The sequence below is a fragment of the Metarhizium brunneum genome, chromosome 1, assembly GCF_013426205.1.
Source record: "Metarhizium brunneum chromosome 1, complete sequence".
Lineage (NCBI taxonomy): Eukaryota > Fungi > Ascomycota > Sordariomycetes > Hypocreales > Clavicipitaceae > Metarhizium > Metarhizium brunneum.
In genome coordinates, this window is record NC_089422.1 from 2,939,670 (window position 1) to 2,957,257 (window position 17,588).

Here is a 17,588-nt window from a genome sequence, read left to right on the forward strand (position 1 = left end):
TCACTTTCGAGTGTCCGATGACGAAAGACGCATTCAGACGGCCAGCAGCAGCACACCACCATTTTTGCTCGCCCACGGCCCATTCATTCACTCACGGTCAGTTGGTCGGGCTGCGCTCTGTGCAAAATTTAGTTTTTTTATAACCTCGCTCCCTCCCTCCCCTCCCCTTCCACAGCCCAAGTCGGTGACCAAGTGCGATGCCGAGAGGGGGTGGAGGAGGAGGAGGAGGAGGAGGAGGAAACAGCGGTAGGTCAAGTAGTCTGTGATTCAACTCGCGGGGGAAGGGGCCTCTCAGAGGGAAGAAAAGGGTCTGGTCTGTCTGGTCGATCGGGGAGGAGGGGGGTTCCCGCGGCAGAGGGGCGGCGGAAATACCAGAGACAAAGGAAGGCAAAAATGAGGCGGGTGGTGCAGGAAAAGGCGTGGCGAAGGCCTGCATAGCGCCTGGTGTCATATGCAGGGCTTGCAAGCAGGAAATGCTGTCGTGCTGGTGACTGAAGTGCCTCTTTTTGGCTTGCTTGGCCTTTTGCGGTGATGCCCAAGGACCAGACCAGACTAGACACCAGACCTCGAGGGCTGGCCGGTTGTGTTTGCCACTTGGGGATCAATGTGCAGTCGGGTGGGATTTGGTGCCAGACTACCTGTTTATCACTATTATTATTAATGTAATGCTTCTTTTTTTTTTCTCTTTTTAAAAAAAAAAAAAAAAAACAAGGGAATCCTGGGGTTTGTCGGCATGAGATACGAAATGGCTGCATTTTCGAGAGGTGGGTGGGGAGATGCAATTACTCGGCACATGAAGCTGGGGGTTGGTGATGTGAGCATTTGTCAAGGTTCAAGGGTCTTACAAGTGGCCACTTTTTGCGGAAGAGAGCAGTGGCATTTGCTGCTGGACTTGGAGTTGTATGTATGGCATGTGCGTTGCGAGCGAGTGCACGCCTTTGCGGCCTGCCGTTCTTTCCATGTTGCCCCCTCCATCAATGTCGATGTCCCCGCGGCGGCAGGCGGTAGGCAAGTACTTGGGTACTTGAGAAAGTTAGGTACTGAAGTACTTAAGGTATCACGCTGGCGGCGGCGGCGGCGAAACAGGGTGGTGGTGGTTTTGGTATACTAATTTCAATGCTCCCTTGCTTCTCTTCCCCGGGCGGCCGGGTCGCACAAGGCGTACCTTTTTGTGGGCTTGCTATCTCGTTTTTCTTGCTGCTGTGTGAGTTGAACTATTTGAGATGCCATGTGGTGGCACGGGGGACGGGGGAACAAGGTAACAGGTCAGGTAACAGGTCGACAGGTTGCATATACGTGCATGGGGGAGGATAGTCGGGAGTTCTGCCGTGCGCATGTGGCGAGAGAGCGTCTGGAGGAGGTACGACGGTAGGACATGTCAACAATCAACCTCGTCGGAAGGGGCCGCGTGCCTTGATTGGATGCACCCGGCCAGAGCTGCTCGACACATGGGCCGTTGACATCTAGATTTCTTCTTTATCGTGGGTGGGCGTGACGAGAAGACGGCCAGTGCTTGGCAAAGCCAAGGGTGTGCACCGATACATTGGGGTAAATGCGTAAATGGGCTGCTTCGTCGGGTTTTCAGTCCATCGTCTGTTGATGCCAGTTGTTGCTGAAGTTGGGTCATGACAAGAAAGCATATAACAATTGCCCGCTGCCCCGTCGTGAGTCGAGACGTCAAACACAACTGCTCAACTGGTCCCCTTCATCATCATCGCCGCTGCTGTGAATTGGTGATTGACTCCTTTTTTGAGCTCGTATAAACCACCATCACCTTCTTGTTTGCGCTCTCTCCCCTTTCACCTCTGTCTTCGTCGTCCATCTTGTCCCCTCCTCCATCTTCCATCCTCCATCCTCCATCCTCCGTCCTCCATCACCATGGCGGCAGCAGGCCCTGCCATGGAGTCGGCGTCCTGCGTTGGGCTCGGGCTGAACCTGGCTCAGGACGCGGATATATCGCATTTTTCTCTGCGGAGCGACGCCGTCGCACCAGAGACGAAGCCAGCGGCTCCCAGGAACCGCTTCCAAGCTACCGTGGATGACGACGACTCGGACCAAGACACCGTCGTCGCATCACCAGCCCGCAACAAGGTTGCAGACAGTGTCTCGTCGTCCTCGCCCTCGCCCTCGTCCTCGTCAAGGACGTCTACCCAGAGGCCCAATGGCGATTTTCCAGACCACCACCAGCCTGCCTCGCCAACACCCGCCAGCCGATATGGCAAAGCTCGTCCTTCTCCTTCTCCCTCCCCGTCGTCTTCATATTCCCATGCAAGCCCAAGCTCATCAAAGTCACACGCCTCGTCCTCTTCAACGGCATACGGGACCCCCAATGCAACACTTACACCACCCTCGTCTGCCGAGTCCAGCCCCAAGCAACGGCCTGCCGTGCACTTTTCCACCAGACCCCCCGTCGTGCTGCACCACAGATCAAATAGCTATCCGGTAGCGACGGAGCCTTCTTCGCCGCGATATACCACGTCGTCACGCGGCGACGGCGGTCCACACATGTCCGTGGTCGACAGACAATGGGGTCAACTGTTTACCGAACACGGCGAGCCAACCAGGAGATTGGCCTCTGTGCTACGCGGGTTGGCGAACTTCATGGTAAGGAACCAACAACACGCCGGGCCGAGCTTGTTTCTGATGAGTCTGATGAGTCCAGGTCCGGGAATACGAACCACGCAATTCGCTCGTCATCCCTCCTGTCAAGATGTTTGCCTTGTATAGGAGATATAAACTTGACAAGGAACAATTCCCCTTCCAAGGTCCGCCGTCTCCCTCCCCCCCTTTCCAAGACTTGAACAAGAACACAGTCCTGATGATTGTACCCAGGAATATTCGACTACCAATCCCGTCACTGCCTTCGCAGCCTGGAACTCCTCTACCAAGACCTCTCTTGCGAATACCACCTCGTCCAGGACCACCACTCCACGCGTCCCTACATCCCTGCCCTTACACCCGTCGGCCTGCAGACCTGGCTGACGGCCTTCATCCAAGCCGCGCCAGACGCCGAATCCTACCGCCTCCAAAGCATTCTCATGGACATCCCCCTTGAGGCAGACCACCAAGGCCCGGCTCCAGCAGAGCGCCTACCAAAACAGCTATCCCGGCACCTGTTCCCCGCCCACAGAAACGACCGCACATACAGAGACATTGTCTGTGCTCTAGACGACTGGAGTAAACGCATGGGGAGCTCGTCCGAACCCCCCTCCCCCTCGTGGGGCAACCTCCTCTTCGAAGCATTCCGGGGCGCCTCACACATGAGTTCCGGCCCAGCAAGCATGGTACGCCGAGAGAAGCCCTACCAGACAGATGATTACAAGCGGCACAGCAGCCGCAAGTCGCCTCCGGAGGATGTCACCATATCCCCCGCAAACACCTCCCGCCGCAGGCAGAAGAGCACCTCCACCGCCAGTCGCACGCCACAGGAGGCAAAGTACTACTACTCGTCCTCGTCCTCTTCCACTTCCTCCTCCCAGCGTGAGAAGGCGTATAACCCCGAGCCCCGGTACTTTCCTAGCTCGCGCAGCGAGCCCTCTAGGCGCAGATACTCGGAGCCATCGCCCGAGCGCATCAAGTACGATAGACACACGAGCAGACGGCGCGGCAAGAGCCCCAAGGCGGCAAGAGCCGCATCAATCGACAGCGAAAGGAGATATAGGCACCCTCCACGAAGCTATTCCAGTTCTTCGTACTCAAGGGGGGCAGAGGACGTAGACAGGGGCCGAATGGCGCCGGATTCGAGCAGCCGGACACCTGATGCGTTGCCCGGGAGAGTGGACAGCTACCGCTTCTTTCAGGGGAGGCAACAAGGGCCGACATACGATGATTTCTTAAGAGGCAAGGCGAGAGGGTGAGAAACAGCAGAGGGCAAGAGCCGCGTTGGACCGGCAGATTGTGTGACTGTGTGATATGGCGAGCAAAGGCGTGCAACAATGTACTAGGATGAATGACTCATGACTTTTGTATAAATTGGGAAAAAGGGGGGACTGATGACATAACGACCACGGGTTTGTTTCCATAGCATGACGGGAAAGGAATTGATATCTTGATGACAACAGTCGGGGACTATTCGAGGTATCAGAATGTATACCATGTATGAATTCAGATTAAAAAAAATAAAATAAAATTCAAAGTAGGATTAAATCATTCGTCTGCCTGCTATGCATGGTATCACTCCAAAGAAGAAGCCGTTGTTTGACACTCGTAGCAAACATTCGGTCAAGAAACAATCTTTGCGCCGCCCCCATCAAATATCCCTGTACAACATGTGCGTCTGAAGAAGAGGTAAACATGCGAGAGGGGGAAAAAAAAAGATAAAAGAAACAAGCTGAATTCCGAGAAAAAACAAGTCCAGGCTATGCAGATAACATCTCGATTCGCATAAAAGTTCTGTTAGTGGAGGGCCAATCGTCAATTAGAGTCCCGAGTTCGTCGTACAGCCATACAACTCGTGTAGTAACATCAAACTCGTACAGCCGTCTAGTCGTCGTCGTAGTCGTTATAAAAACATGTTGATGAAGTAAGGGCAGTCAGTTGCTGTCAAGATTCCCACGATGGGGTGTTATCGTAACGGTGTCCCCATTTGAAGGGGGTCGAAGCCCCGAACGCTGGCCATGCTGGCCCGATGCGCTCGTTTTCGTTTCAGGGCTTGGTAATCGTCTTTAAACGTGGCAATGCATCGCTGGAGTTCCTTATCAGGGTGCGGTGGCATCTGTATCTCGACTGCTTTCAGGCATATCCTCAGATGCTGCAGCTCACCGTCATTTTCTTGGAGCTCCTCCTCTCTAGTTCTCGTCTCAGCAAAATGGTGCCAGGCCGCGTCACAAGGGAATACGTACAGGTAGGAAATGCGGTTCTGCAAAAAAATGATGCGCTGGGCCGCTCGTTCTGCCCGTTCAATGAGAAGTCCTTGAATATGCTGAAGCCAGTGTTAGCTAAGAACAATTCGAGGAGATTAAAGAATTGGTGTGGCCATAGAAGCCACTCACCTCGGACTCCTCTTGCCGAGCCTTGAGATTGTTCACCACCGTTGATAGTTCCTCATTGAGCTTGCTCATCTCTGCAATCACCTTCTTCGCCTGTGTCCCCGTCATGCCCTTCTTTGACGGAGCCTCATCCTCGGGTTCCTTTTCGGCCTCGCGCTCTCTATGCAGCGATGCGGACAAGTCAGAAAAGCGCGACCTGAAAAGGGAAGAAACGGGTGACCCTAGCACAGAGCCGGCGTCACTTCTTCCCGGGCTATCAAAGCTTGTTCGGTATGGAAGCTTTTTAGACTCAGCGCTCCTAGCGCCGCCAACGACCTTTTCAAGCTGCTCGAGTTGGCTTCCAACCATCATCTCATCGACATCATCGGATCCGTCATAAGTAAGCCGCCGGGCCAGGTGACTAAGTCGCCTCGCTAGATCGTGCCTTGCTGCGCGAGACGTCACGGCGTCAATGCCTTCGGGCGGCATCGTGTGCATCTGAGATAGATCACGTCTGAGCGGACTGATGCTACCCGCTGGATTAGGAAAGGCCATACTAGAGGCAGCATAAGTGCTAGTCCGGCGCGGTGGAGTGTAAACTCCTCGGTCAACAAGTTCGTCTATGCCGTCATGTGTTCTGCTCAACGGCCGGGGAGAAGAATGTTGGCTAGTCGTGTAACTTTGACTTCGATGACTTTTGCAGCTGCATTGGCTACAAGCACCATTTTCACTGCTCCCGCTGTTGCTGCCCATGCTTCGGCGATCCAGCGCCGGAGTGGTTGGCGATGGCTCGTGTCGCTCTGCGTGACCCATGTTGATCTTGTGAGTAGAGGCCGTCGAGGCCGTTGAGGCCGTTGGGCTGTATGGCAGGCGCGCAGCCAAAGGAAAGGGCAAAGAAACAACTATATCGAGGCTCAACCCCTTTCGCGGTGGCCGTGCTATCCGCGGCCGGCGGCACAACAGAAGACACGTCCAACCTACCCAGACATCTAGCCAAGTGAATCATACACTCAACCACCGACACCTGTTGCAAAAACCAAGAACCGCGTGGGAGAAGGAAAATTGAACAACGACCCAGCCACCTGGCCTTCTGTGCCTGAGAAGCCAACAATTGCTCACCGACCTTCACGAACAAGCAAGGTCCAGGGGGCAGGTACTCCGTACCCAGTACCAGATTTGGCACTAGCGCCCAGAGCGGATTCTGAGGATGCACAACAAGTCGGCCAAGGTCGACCACACACAAGGCGGCGAGCACGTCGTTCAAGCCGCTTCTTGGACCTGGGGCCGAGATGGGGCGGTCGACGGAAGCTAGCAGTCGGCTGCTAACGTGTTCAACGCTGATCTGGGATGGACTTGGTAGCTTCTGCTGAGCTCGGGCTGGGGAACGTCTTGCACAAGCCCTCGTTCGCACCAGGTCCGAGCAGTTCCGATGGACCGAGATGGGCTCGCGGAGGTGAAGGAGATTCGAGCTGGCGGCTCACGGCTGTCACGTCTGTCTCTAGCAAATGTGAACCAGCATCCCAGACTGCCCACATGCTACAAGACGAGCCATACAGAGGGGAGAGCTCGCAGTCGAAGGTGCTTGTGCGTGTGTATCGGCCGGGTTGGGGGTTAGGGGTGGGTGGATGATGCTCGGCTGTTGTCAACTGGCGGGCAGAGAAGCGGTCGAGCTGCGGCCAGGGGCAAGTCACTTGACGACCAAGCACGACTCCGTAACAGAGGAAATAGCGCGGCGCTGATTGGCCGGAATTTGGTCCGGTTCCCTTCAGACATGTGTTGACGAGGAACATGATGCAGAGCCGACCTGCAGTCCACGGTACAGCAACACGCCTTGGAAGCGAGTGAATTATCTGCACGACTAACCGGCATGGATCAAGAGCTGCATCATCCTCACTGCCGCACTCAGGTGCCTGTTTGCCAACAGCAGTCTGGCAGCCATGTGTGTGCCAGTGCCTTGCTTGCCTTGTGTTTTCGACATATGCAAGTATGTACGTACTCCGTACAACGGCGAATATATCCCCATCAACCTGTAGTGTCGTCCTGCTGTTTCAAGGTCCAGGGTGGTTGACCTCACCGGTGTCATTGGACGCGAACCATACCAGTCAACCTTAGCACGTTGACATGTTCAATCTACAAGCAAATTATGATATTGGCTACTACAGGGTATCCGGTACAATCAAACCAGACATGTTGTATTGTCCTTCGCTCCCTGTCCCAGTGCGCACACTGCAATATCCAGGGCCGAATAGTACCTTCCCAAAGTATTCATAAGAAAGAGAAAAAAAACCAACGCAACATGCACCATGCCGCGACATGTCTGTCTGCAGCTTGATACATGGCATGGATTTCATGGCCATCCAGCTCCGTGTGTTGCGCAGCCCCTGCTAAGCGCCGCAGCGTTTTTGCAGATTTCAATTATCAATCAATCGAATCATAAAAAAACTTTTTTTTTAAAAAAAAAAAAAAACCATCAAAAAAATACCGATTGTGGCACCACCTTGCGCCCACGCTGAGTGTGGACGGGTGGCATGTTCGATATCATAAAGTATCAAGTGTCAAGCGTCGAGGTTGTTCCGTCGTCCACAGAGTACTTCGATGGAGTACTCCGTACTTCGACAGCACATGCAGACTGGATTAGCCGCCCCTCCCAATGTCGATTCCCTCCGTTGGGCCGTGCTCGCCCTACATATACCCGACGATCGAATGCTCTGTGCATGTCTGGTGCTGTTCCCCTCTGGGCTCAGGCGCTCTCTCCAGCAGGGAACGCACCAAGCAGGGCAGCATGACGGCGCCTGGGGCAAAAACGCCCACTGTTTATTGCATCACCACCTCCCGTGTCCGTGTCCCCCGTCCCCCGTCCCCCGTCCCAAACCCCAGGCCTGCATGTCCCATTGCCGACCGACGCCCGTTTAATCCTCCTCGCCTTCTCCTCCAGCCCACGCGACACTTTTCTACACATGCACCTTGGACTTGCCACCAGTGCTGGCGCTTCGACTAAAAACCAAAACCATCCCGCTTGCCGCCCCCTTTCCTCCCCTCGCTCATCCCAATCTGTCCTTTGTCTTCTTTGCGGCGGCTTGCACTCTCCATATTGACGCCCGTCTTCTGCTTCGCCGCCAGCCTTGTCCAGACCTCGCTGGGCCTCGGCTCTCACTTGTAGCTCCCGCGGGGCCCAATTGCTGCTTTGACTCAGAGCCGCCCCGCCGTCTTCCGACCTCGCGACTGACGACTGACGGCATCAATGACCATCTTTTGTTTGGCAGACCTTTGTGCCACCGCATCGCCTGCTTCAATCGTCACTCTGCGCCTTGTTTCCTTTTCGAACCCTTTGGACCGAACCATAGAGGCATTGTTATAAGTCGCCTTCCGCTGCCCCGACCCTGTCTGTCTCTCGGCCCGCCACCGCCATGTCGTGGAAGTCGTCAGAGAGACTGATGGACACCATCCGGCATTATGCCAAGTTTCCCGCCACGGGCGTGAGCCTGCGCCAGATGGTGCAGTTTGGTGACAAGCCATCCATAGGTATGCTGCTCTCCCCAATTGAGCTGTAAATCCGCCCATTGCCAGGCAGACCAAGTTGACTTTTCTGGCGACCCAGGCACCTTATTCCGCGCCTCACAATTCTTGGCCGAGGAGTTGCCAATCCGCCTTGCGCATCGTGTCCAGGAACTAGATGACCTGCCTGATGGATTAAACGAGATGCCGTCTGTCATGAAAGTCAAAGATTGGTACGCTCAGTCGTTTGAGGTAGGTTTCCCATGACGCATTGTACCAACCCGGCGCCGTCCACAGAATATCCATTGATCCGTGGTACGCCAAACAGGAAATCACACAGCTTCCTCGGCCAAATCTGAGCAAAGAAATTCGCGATCGTCTCATGAAGCCTACCAAGGGCAACGGCCGCCATATCCAACGACTCTCCGACGCCACACCCAATCCCTCCATCGACGAAGGAGACTCTTCTGGCTGGGGCGGGCTGACAAATTCCAGCAACGGCAACGGCAAGGCAAAGTCGCTGTCAAGGAGATATTTCGCCACTGTTGATGATACGGGTGATTGGCCTGCTGACCTGCAGCTTTACAATCAAAGATTTGCGCAAACCCTTCACACAATAAAGCGGAGACACGATGGAGTTGTCACCACAATGGCTCAAGGCATCTTGGAGTACAAGCGCCGACGTCAGCGAATGCAGATTGATGGTACCATACAATCATTCCTCGACCGATTTTACATGTCGCGTATCGGAATCAGAATGCTCATCGGGCAACACATTGCTCTCACCGACCAAAGTCACCACCGCGATCCAACCTATGTCGGCGTGATTTGCACAAAGACCAACGTGAAAGATCTCGCGCAAGAGGCCATCGAGAACGCGCGATTCGTTTGCGAGGACCATTACGGTCTGTTTGAGGCTCCCCGTATCCAGCTGGTCTGCAACCCCAATCTGGATTTCATGTATGTCCCGGGACACTTGTCACACATGCTCTTCGAAACTCTTAAGAATTCGCTTCGTGCTGTGGTTGAGACGCACGGGATGGACAAGCAGGAGTTTCCCGTGACCAAGGTCATTGTGGCCGAGGGCAAAGAAGACATTACCATCAAGATCTCTGACGAGGGCGGTGGCATACCACGAAGCGCTATTCCGTTGGTCTGGACGTACATGTATACAACTGTCGACCGCACGCCCAACTTGGACCCTGATTTCGACAAGAGCGACTTCAAAGCTCCCATGGCTGGCTTCGGCTACGGCTTACCTATTTCAAGACTGTACGCAAGATATTTTGGCGGCGACTTGAAGTTGATTAGCATGGAAGGGTAAGAACACGTCCAAATCCCGTACCATTGGGAACCAGCAAGACTGACTTGGATTCTGCAGCTACGGAACAGATGTGTATCTTCATCTGAACCGCCTGTCGTCATCTTCAGAGCCGCTACAGTAGCAATTAAGCACCGCCGGGGCCTCATCTCCATCTCTAATCTTGCGCAAACGCCTCAAGGATCGCCGAGAGGTCACGGAGCGAAGACAAGTGGGCGATGCCGAGGCGGTGGTAAATGCACCTCCCACGGAAATATTCGACAAACGGGAAGACCGCGAAGTGTAAACTTGATTTGCAGTTCGAAAACATAAACTACAAACTAGAACCTAGCCATCTACATCATTTCTTACATCTATCCTATTATTATACATATTACTCGGGCGCGCTGTGGGGCGTATGGTGCTGTGTCTTGGGCGACGGACCGTCACAGATCAATTTTGTTCTTTCCTTCTTGCTACTGGGTTCGGGTGGTTCTTCATCAAATTTGGCAACGTTGAAGAGGGAGGTATATTTCTTGGATTTCGGCACGGTGGGCGGCTTGGTACTGCTTGAATGGCCAGGAGGAAGAGGAATGTCCTGGGAAGACCAAGGGAAGGAAGAATAAGTGATCAACTGCCGGGGTGCAGGCAAGCATAACGAGGATTGGCTGGAGCAGTAAATCTTTTGTGTCCTCAACGAGGAGGCGCAAATTTGTACGAGAAGAGTGGAATTTAAACTGTTTTAACGGGCCTAGGGATGCCTATGAGCAATATTTTCAGCTATCTTGATGATTTGTCTTGGTTAAACGACACGCATGTCTCGTCCCTAGCCCCGAGGGCTACTCTGTTTGTTGATCCTTGCAACGCCATGCCTGTCCACTGTCGTGACTATTGATTGCAAAAATAAAAACGGCTCGTATCTTCTTCAATGGTAACTAGTTCAACCCACGCAAGATCAAAATCCAAACCACACCACAAGTTGCCAAACACAAGAAGGGGCCTAGTGGATATGAGCAAGCCACCCCCATGAAGCATGGATTCAGTATCTAGAATCTTCTGAATCGCAATAGTTCATGCGTTTCTGACGATCAATTTTGGGGTCAATATGCTGGTCGGATATGTGGCCTATGTCAAGCAACGGACGCGATTCCAACTAGAGATATAATGTCAGTATGATGAGAAATAAACAAGATTTTCGCAGTCATCTGGGTTCTAATTACCCTTGGGGCTGTGTGCCAATTGTTCCTTGTCTTGGGCCAACCCCTCTTTGTAGCTGGAACACTCTCCCACTGCCCTGATGCACTTGGATCCTGAGCCGGGACGTCGCTTACGGTTGATGCCGTGCCGCCCTCCGAAGCAGTGTGCGACTTGATGGCTTCATGGAGCTTACCGGCATTATCCCAAGCGTTGTATGGGACGCGCGTTTTGGCATGCCCATTATCCTGCTCGCTCCGCATGGTCGTAGCTGTGGAAATGGTTCTGGCATCCGAGCCTTGCGAGCTTGTACCGGGAACCGCATATTGGAACAAGGTAGCACGAGACCCCATGTTGGGTATTTTACCTTGAAGATGTGGTGGTAGCTGGCTATGCAAATTTGACCGTCTTGTTTTCCCAGCATCACTTCCCTCCATCTCAGAACCCACTTCAGACCCAACAACTGACAGAATTTGATTCTCAGCCGGCCGGCCCTGGATATTGACAGGTCTAATAGAGGAGATGCTTTCAGGGCTGCGGTTTTCAGGATTTCCTGATTTTCTCAAACCATCGTTCTGCATCAACTGGCCAACAATAGATTCCAAGTGAGGAGGCACCGTACCAGACGAAGCGACTGATACCGGGGCCGAGACTACAGATGATGGTCCCCGGGAAGACGAGGGACCACCAGGCTGAGCCTGCTTACGACCGCTTTCTGGGCTAATTCTACCTGAAGTAGCAATGTCACAAACCCCCAGTGATGACAAGGCCGTAATGGGAACCTGCGAGGGAATCAGTAGTTGTTCTATGTGATGTAGGGTTGTTACGGGGGAAGTAGAGTCTTTCGTACCTGGGGCATAGGGTCGGGGAAGAAGTCTGTGCTCTCAGTAAATCTTCTTTTACTGTCTCCCTCGTTCTCCTCAACTGAACGGTGCCCCGTCTGCAACGGCATAGGGGTCACACCTGGCTCTTGGATCTCCTGCCAAGCAGTGCATTGCAGACAAGTCTTTATACAACGGTCAGTGCGCAATTAATGATAATATCCGAATTATTCCAAGGCTCACCGGATCGTCGCTCCTTCTCATCGATTTGCTAAACATGTCAATGGGTTTAATCAACCCACAAAGCTCGCAGCGAATTTCTCCACGAAAACCAACAGAGTGCTCTATGCATGTCATTCCTGAATTCGCCGCGTCAACATCGCCACGCAAAGACGTCTGTCTCTGTAGAAGTTGTTGCTGGTTCTTGGAGAAAAACTGGAGCGATTTCCATTCTCCTCCAACCTTGCATCGATAACTGTTGTTGGTTAGCTGTGGCACTGTGTCTTGCTTGAGTATGTGATGGTTACGTACCGTACGGGAAGCCCATGTCTCGATCCTCTGTAGCCAAAAATGATTAGTAAAGATTCAGCCGTAGTCGAACAAGGCGGGAGCAAATATTCTTGTTAGTTGGCGCAACATGAAAAAGGAAGATTTGCTCACGGGCTTGGCTTGACATTGCTATTCTCGTTCGGAGCCATGATTAAGTCGATCCGCTCAAGGGCTCTAATGAGGGGACGCTTCGCTGACAGTTTCAACGAATGCAATACTCGCAATACCAACTAGAGTTAAATCGAGCCGAGTTGTAGAGGACGAACGTTGCTTCCATATGGTGATGAGGAGGGGCCAGAGACCAGTCTCGGTGGTTGAGCCCGGTTTTGAAGGTGGCAGAGATAACAAAAACGAGAAGAAAGAAGAGGAACCCGAGAGCTCGAGGTAAAATTATTCGGCGGCCCGTTTTTGCATTACGTGAAAAGCCTTGACGGCTGGCGGCGCTAGTAAACGAATAACGGGCAGGTGGCACGCCCAAATTTTCTGCCATCTGGCTGCGAATTGGTGATGAAACTTTGAACTTGGCATCTACGAATTCCTGGATGGTAAAGCACTTGATACTGACACAAGACGATTTCGAGAAAGCTTAAAAGACCAGTTAGGCACAAGCCATCAAGCAGAGTCCGGTTCAAGGACACAACCAAAAACTCTCGGTAGCATCACCATATCAGCTCGTGTTTATTTCCCCCATGGAACAGGCTACCAGGAAAGCAATTTTCTCGCCGTCAGGTCCTGATCAAGAGTTCCGAGGTCGGCTGGTAAGTGCATGGTCGAAAGAATAAATCACAATAGAGCCACTGATGGCATCATCTGACTATATGATTTAAACAAACAACCGGCAATGTTTGCTCCTGCGACTTGAAATGGATTGAACACCTGTAATCTTCCTGGTCATTTTCCATTGCTTCAGAAATGGCAGCACTTGGGCCTCATTTTGTCACGACAAACTTGCCTGTGTCTGAGAAAATACCCTCGGTGAGGACGGGAGCATCCACCTTCCGTTGACATCAACGAAGCAAGCAATCATATGGGTGAAATAGGATACCAGCAGCATCAAAGAAAACGTTATCGGCTGCGAGGAGCGGCGGAGAAAGCAAGGTCGAAGGACAGGTTAATACGAATCGTCATACTTTTACAGCCTTGAGCATAGGCAACAACTCTGGCTTCGCTACTCAGCACGTACGTACACATGCCATACCCGGTACAGAGTAGCATGTCAGTGGCAGAATACCAGCGTCGCATTATTTTGTTCACCTTGTTCACCTTGCTTTGTGGACAATGCATGGGCCATTCTGCTTCACAGTGCCTAATGGCATTCGCCTCAGTCGCCGATGGACGTGCCGCCTTCGGTTGTCTTTTCTCGACAAGGCCTGAAACTTGAAATAGGGGGTTGTCAATAAGTATGGAGGCTTTTGGCCGGCCTTATGTCCAGAGCCGGACTAGGGCCATACAGACTGGCTAAGCCAGAGCATACTCTAGGTGTCAGTCAACGTCATAGGAATACTCCGAAACTTGCAACTTTTCACAATGGGCGACAGAAACTAACTTGGCAGAGAAGTTTTGTGAAACATAAGTTGCCAGACACCCCAAAATCTTATTTCTTCTTACTTACGGAGTACTTCGACCATTGTAGCTCATGAGTTACTATCGAGTCGAAAGACTTGCAACCAGGCGGACGGAGAACATCCTGTACTATAACCAATAGTACCCGTTTCAGACACGAACGGTACTCCGCAGACTCATATCCGCTGGGCGACGATGTGTGCCACAGTAAATCACACATCTAACTCTCGCGCTTGGTACAGAGTAATACTTGGCCAGCACAGACACGGAGTACGTAGTGCTCCGAAATAATTACTCTGGGTTTTTTGCGCAGAGCCAGGTGATAACTTAGCCAACGCGGGGCAGATTCTGTCATTTTCATACAAGTTCCTTGGAATGAAACCAGCATGATGTGTCAGCCACCAGATGCGTCAGAGGTCAGAGGTGCATGCAGCCGCTGATCTTGCCTACTTCTGACGGGCCCAAGCAATCACAAACCTAGGCAACCACGGAGTAGGCAGACTCAAAATGTGTGCTTCGCTAGCTCAACAGACAGCTTGGGTGACCTGGATTTGGCTCTACCACGGCAACCCTTCCCTTAGAATACATACGTACTCACCAACCCAGCTGAGGGTTGCTTCCAGCGAGTTCGTTGACTAGAGGAGACAGCAATGATCAAAGCGTGTTTACCTAGCAGTAAGCTTTTCGCCACCACGTGGGTACGCAAACCGCATTCCTGATAACTCGCCTTGTTCACGAGCCGAAAGAGCACCGTGCTCTTATTGCCCCAAGGAGCCTTGTTTGTGTTTGCAATGGAGTAGCAGCTCATGCATGTAATGTTCCTTAAAGCCAAAACTGGCAAAGTTTTGGCGTATTTCTTTGGAAAAGCGGTTAGCCCAATGAGACATTTCCCTCAAGGTCCTGGAGATATCATGTGGCCACGGAAAATCCAGTCTGTTGGACTGGCACTGGCTGGAGCTGGTCCTTTTGGGCATCACCGGCATCGCCATGAGGCCACAACCTGCAAAGGACAAATCAAGCTTGTGCCCACACGGACAACACAAGCCAAGCTGCATGGATCTCAGTACTGCTTCTTCCTTTCCATTCCCGGACTAAGATGGCTTGTGGCCCGGCTTTGGCAACACCTCAGCAAAGCTCACGAGTACGGAGGAGTACTATTCTCATTTTTCGCGTGGCGCTCTTTTTTAATAGGGCAGTTCTGAACTGGTCTTGTTTCCCTTCAGACCAACGCTCTCATCGCCAACATTTGTCAAGTCGCTGACGCATAAGCCGGAAGTTGGCGGCGAGAACATGCTGTGCTCCGCAGTTGCGGACTGTCGTGGGCATTGCTAATAGTTGCCATCACGCAGTCATTGTCGTGTGTGTTCAAACGAAGCAAAAAGGCATCGCCGGATACGCCGGGAGCCAGCAAAGATTCTCCGCACCGTCCCGTTTCTTCTGTACCACGAGCAGGAATGTGCCAGAAGCTGGGCACCACGGAAGCACTGGCCACGAGCGTACCAAAGAACCGGGAGGACAATTGCGCGAGCTGTCGAGCCGTGTTGCACTTGGACTCATTCCTGTTCTTCCACAGCTAGGGCTTCACCGGCAAGAAGCAAATTGCTTCCCCACCCCCAGCAAGCGACGCAAATTGACCAATTTGGGTGGCAGTGGAAAGGAACATTGAGGTGATGAGCATGAGACTGCCGTTGCCAAAGAGCCTGACGATAGTAGTACTATCCTTGTCAGGGCTATTTCAGGGTCGTCCGCAAGCCCCACTGGCGAGATTGGTGAGCGCTTGCCTGTCCTGTCAACTGCCTTGATAATATAATGAATGTATTTAATACCTACAAAGGCAGCCCCCCCTTCGCATTCCCCCCCCTCGTACAGAGTACTTGAGTAATTTTCGTTCGCTTCCATTTGGGTGGCCGCTGCTGCCAGAACTACTTACTTAAGTACCTAGGTACTTAAGTGAGGGGGCACGGAGTACTCCGTACAAGTGTCGACCGGTACAAAGGTTGTGGCGCCCACACAACAGGCCGGGGATGGAGGGAGTTCTGGTACCCCTGAAATACTGGCGTCACATAAGACTGCTTGTGACCCGTGCCTGGGCTCCTGGACCACACCCTTCTGGATCTGACAAGTCGGTCGATGTACGGAGGACTGGGGTGCATGCATGCCTGTGCCTGACGGATACGCCAGCGCGGTGCTGTCGGTGAGCCAACTGCCAACGCAGCATGTGTGTACTAGTAGTAGGCTGGCTGGTAAGATCCCGTGCGGACTGGGCGTACTAACACAGGTAGGTCAAAGTACATACTTACATGATCTCCCGTGCAGAGGATTTGACTTCCAGACTTCGACGGCTTCCTTCACGGAGTGTGAGCCACTGCAAACGGCAGGACAATTCTTCGTGGTGGAACGGCATGACTTGTGAGATCCCGCCATTGCCGTTGCAATATTCCTTCTTTTGCGTTCATTCTCGTTTACCGGGTCTAACGACAGACCCAGGGCATTGTCGAATCCACAGGCACCCATCTAGAGTGTCTGGTGGCCGGTCCGTCCTGTCAATGCCTGGCAATACCAAGTACTCCGTATTTATTAACCACTACTCGAGGTACCTGAGTAGGGTATGCTTCATAAGTTGAAAACGTACTGCTACACACAATGTCGCATAGCTTGGTATGGAGAAAGTAGTACCACTACCCTACAATACGGAGTTAGAAAGTACTCTGCATTACTATTCGCGATGTCAAGGACCAAGCGCGCGGAGACGGGCCGTGGCGATTCCAACGAGTTGGAACCCATGTTGCGTCGCCATGTTTCTCATGCTGCGGGTTCTTCATCTGCGACATGCGCATGTATCAAAGGGAGGCACCCTTGCCTGACCCATTGGTGCTGTTCGTGGCCCGCAGTAGAAATACTCCGTCTTCTCGAGTCGGAGAGACGACGATGAGGAGGCGGGGACAAAGACTGCTCCCCTCAAGGCCGCCTCATACGGTGTGTACAACACGGGAGGCCTAGGAGGACCCATTTCAGCCCCCAAAAGACACCGGGAGACGCGATGAGATGTTGCAAGGCGATTTCTCGTTGTGTGATGGTTGTCACGCCATGGTAGTAGCGACGGATGGCACAGTGTCTCTGACGTCGGGACATACGGAGTACTCGAAAGTACCTAGGCACCCAGGCACCCGTCCTGCATAACGTTAATGCAAGTGGGCTCACTGTTCTCTCGTAGAGTTCACAAAGAACACCTCCGTAGAGTCCGTGTGCTGGTGTCAAACGAGTGTGTCAAACAACAATCAACAAGTCAAATTTTCACGCTGTGCTGAGGGTGTCGCCGAGCCCTTGGCTGCCAAGTTCCTCACTGGAATTGCGTGTCTGCAACGGAGGAAAAGAGAAGCTGGACTTGGTTGGGACCAGGACCCTTTTCCCCACGACGCTGGGTCCTCGTCAACCCGTCTCCTGATGGCAATTTCTTCATCTCTTCACCTCTCTTCACGTTCTCTGGGGACGAGGGACCAGACCGCGACGCCCCCTGTGAGGTCGCCCTGGGCACGCCCCTATTAGCACGCCTCGTGTCTTCTCTGTCGTCCGTTTGGAGTCTGGTTGCTCGCCTGGCTCCCCTGCGCGCCGCCGCCCCACCGGCGCCAATTCAGGTCCCGATCCTCCCTCGGCCCTCTTTTCAGCCATTGAATGGCTGGTTGGCCACGGAAACCAGAC

The 17,588-nt window shown here is 52.9% G+C and overlaps 4 protein-coding genes across 4 annotated transcripts; 2 read left to right on the forward strand and 2 right to left on the reverse strand.

Moving 5' to 3' along the window:
• Positions 1-1,878: 1,878 nt before the first annotated feature.
• Positions 1,879-3,857, forward strand: G6M90_00g009020 (uncharacterized protein; the record flags this gene model as incomplete). The annotated part of the gene is made up of 3 exons (XM_014694122.1): positions 1,879-2,604; positions 2,663-2,765; positions 2,833-3,857. 3 exons carry the CDS (start codon positions 1,879-1,881, stop codon positions 3,855-3,857), a joined length of 1,854 nt encoding a protein of 617 aa, XP_014549608.1.
• A 707-nt stretch (positions 3,858-4,564) lies between these two features.
• Positions 4,565-5,456, reverse strand: G6M90_00g009030 (uncharacterized protein; the record flags this gene model as incomplete). The annotated part of the gene is made up of 3 exons (XM_014694121.1): positions 4,565-4,787; positions 4,842-4,921; positions 4,992-5,456. 3 exons carry the CDS (start codon positions 5,454-5,456, stop codon positions 4,565-4,567), a joined length of 768 nt encoding a protein of 255 aa, XP_014549607.1.
• A 2,918-nt stretch (positions 5,457-8,374) lies between these two features.
• Positions 8,375-9,907, forward strand: pkp1 ([Pyruvate dehydrogenase (acetyl-transferring)] kinase; the record flags this gene model as incomplete). The annotated part of the gene is made up of 4 exons (XM_014694120.1): positions 8,375-8,489; positions 8,566-8,714; positions 8,791-9,782; positions 9,844-9,907. The coding sequence occupies 4 exons, from the start codon at positions 8,375-8,377 to the stop codon at positions 9,905-9,907; spliced, it is 1,320 nt and encodes a 439-aa protein (XP_014549606.1).
• Positions 9,908-10,801: 894 nt separating this feature from the next.
• G6M90_00g009050 (uncharacterized protein) lies at positions 10,802-12,475 on the reverse strand (the record flags this gene model as incomplete). The annotated part of the gene is made up of 6 exons (XM_066129660.1): positions 10,802-10,915; positions 11,094-11,738; positions 11,807-11,935; positions 12,021-12,252; positions 12,309-12,335; positions 12,438-12,475. 6 exons carry the CDS (start codon positions 12,473-12,475, stop codon positions 10,802-10,804), a joined length of 1,185 nt encoding a protein of 394 aa, XP_065985642.1.
• Between the last annotated feature and the right edge of the window lie 5,113 nt (positions 12,476-17,588).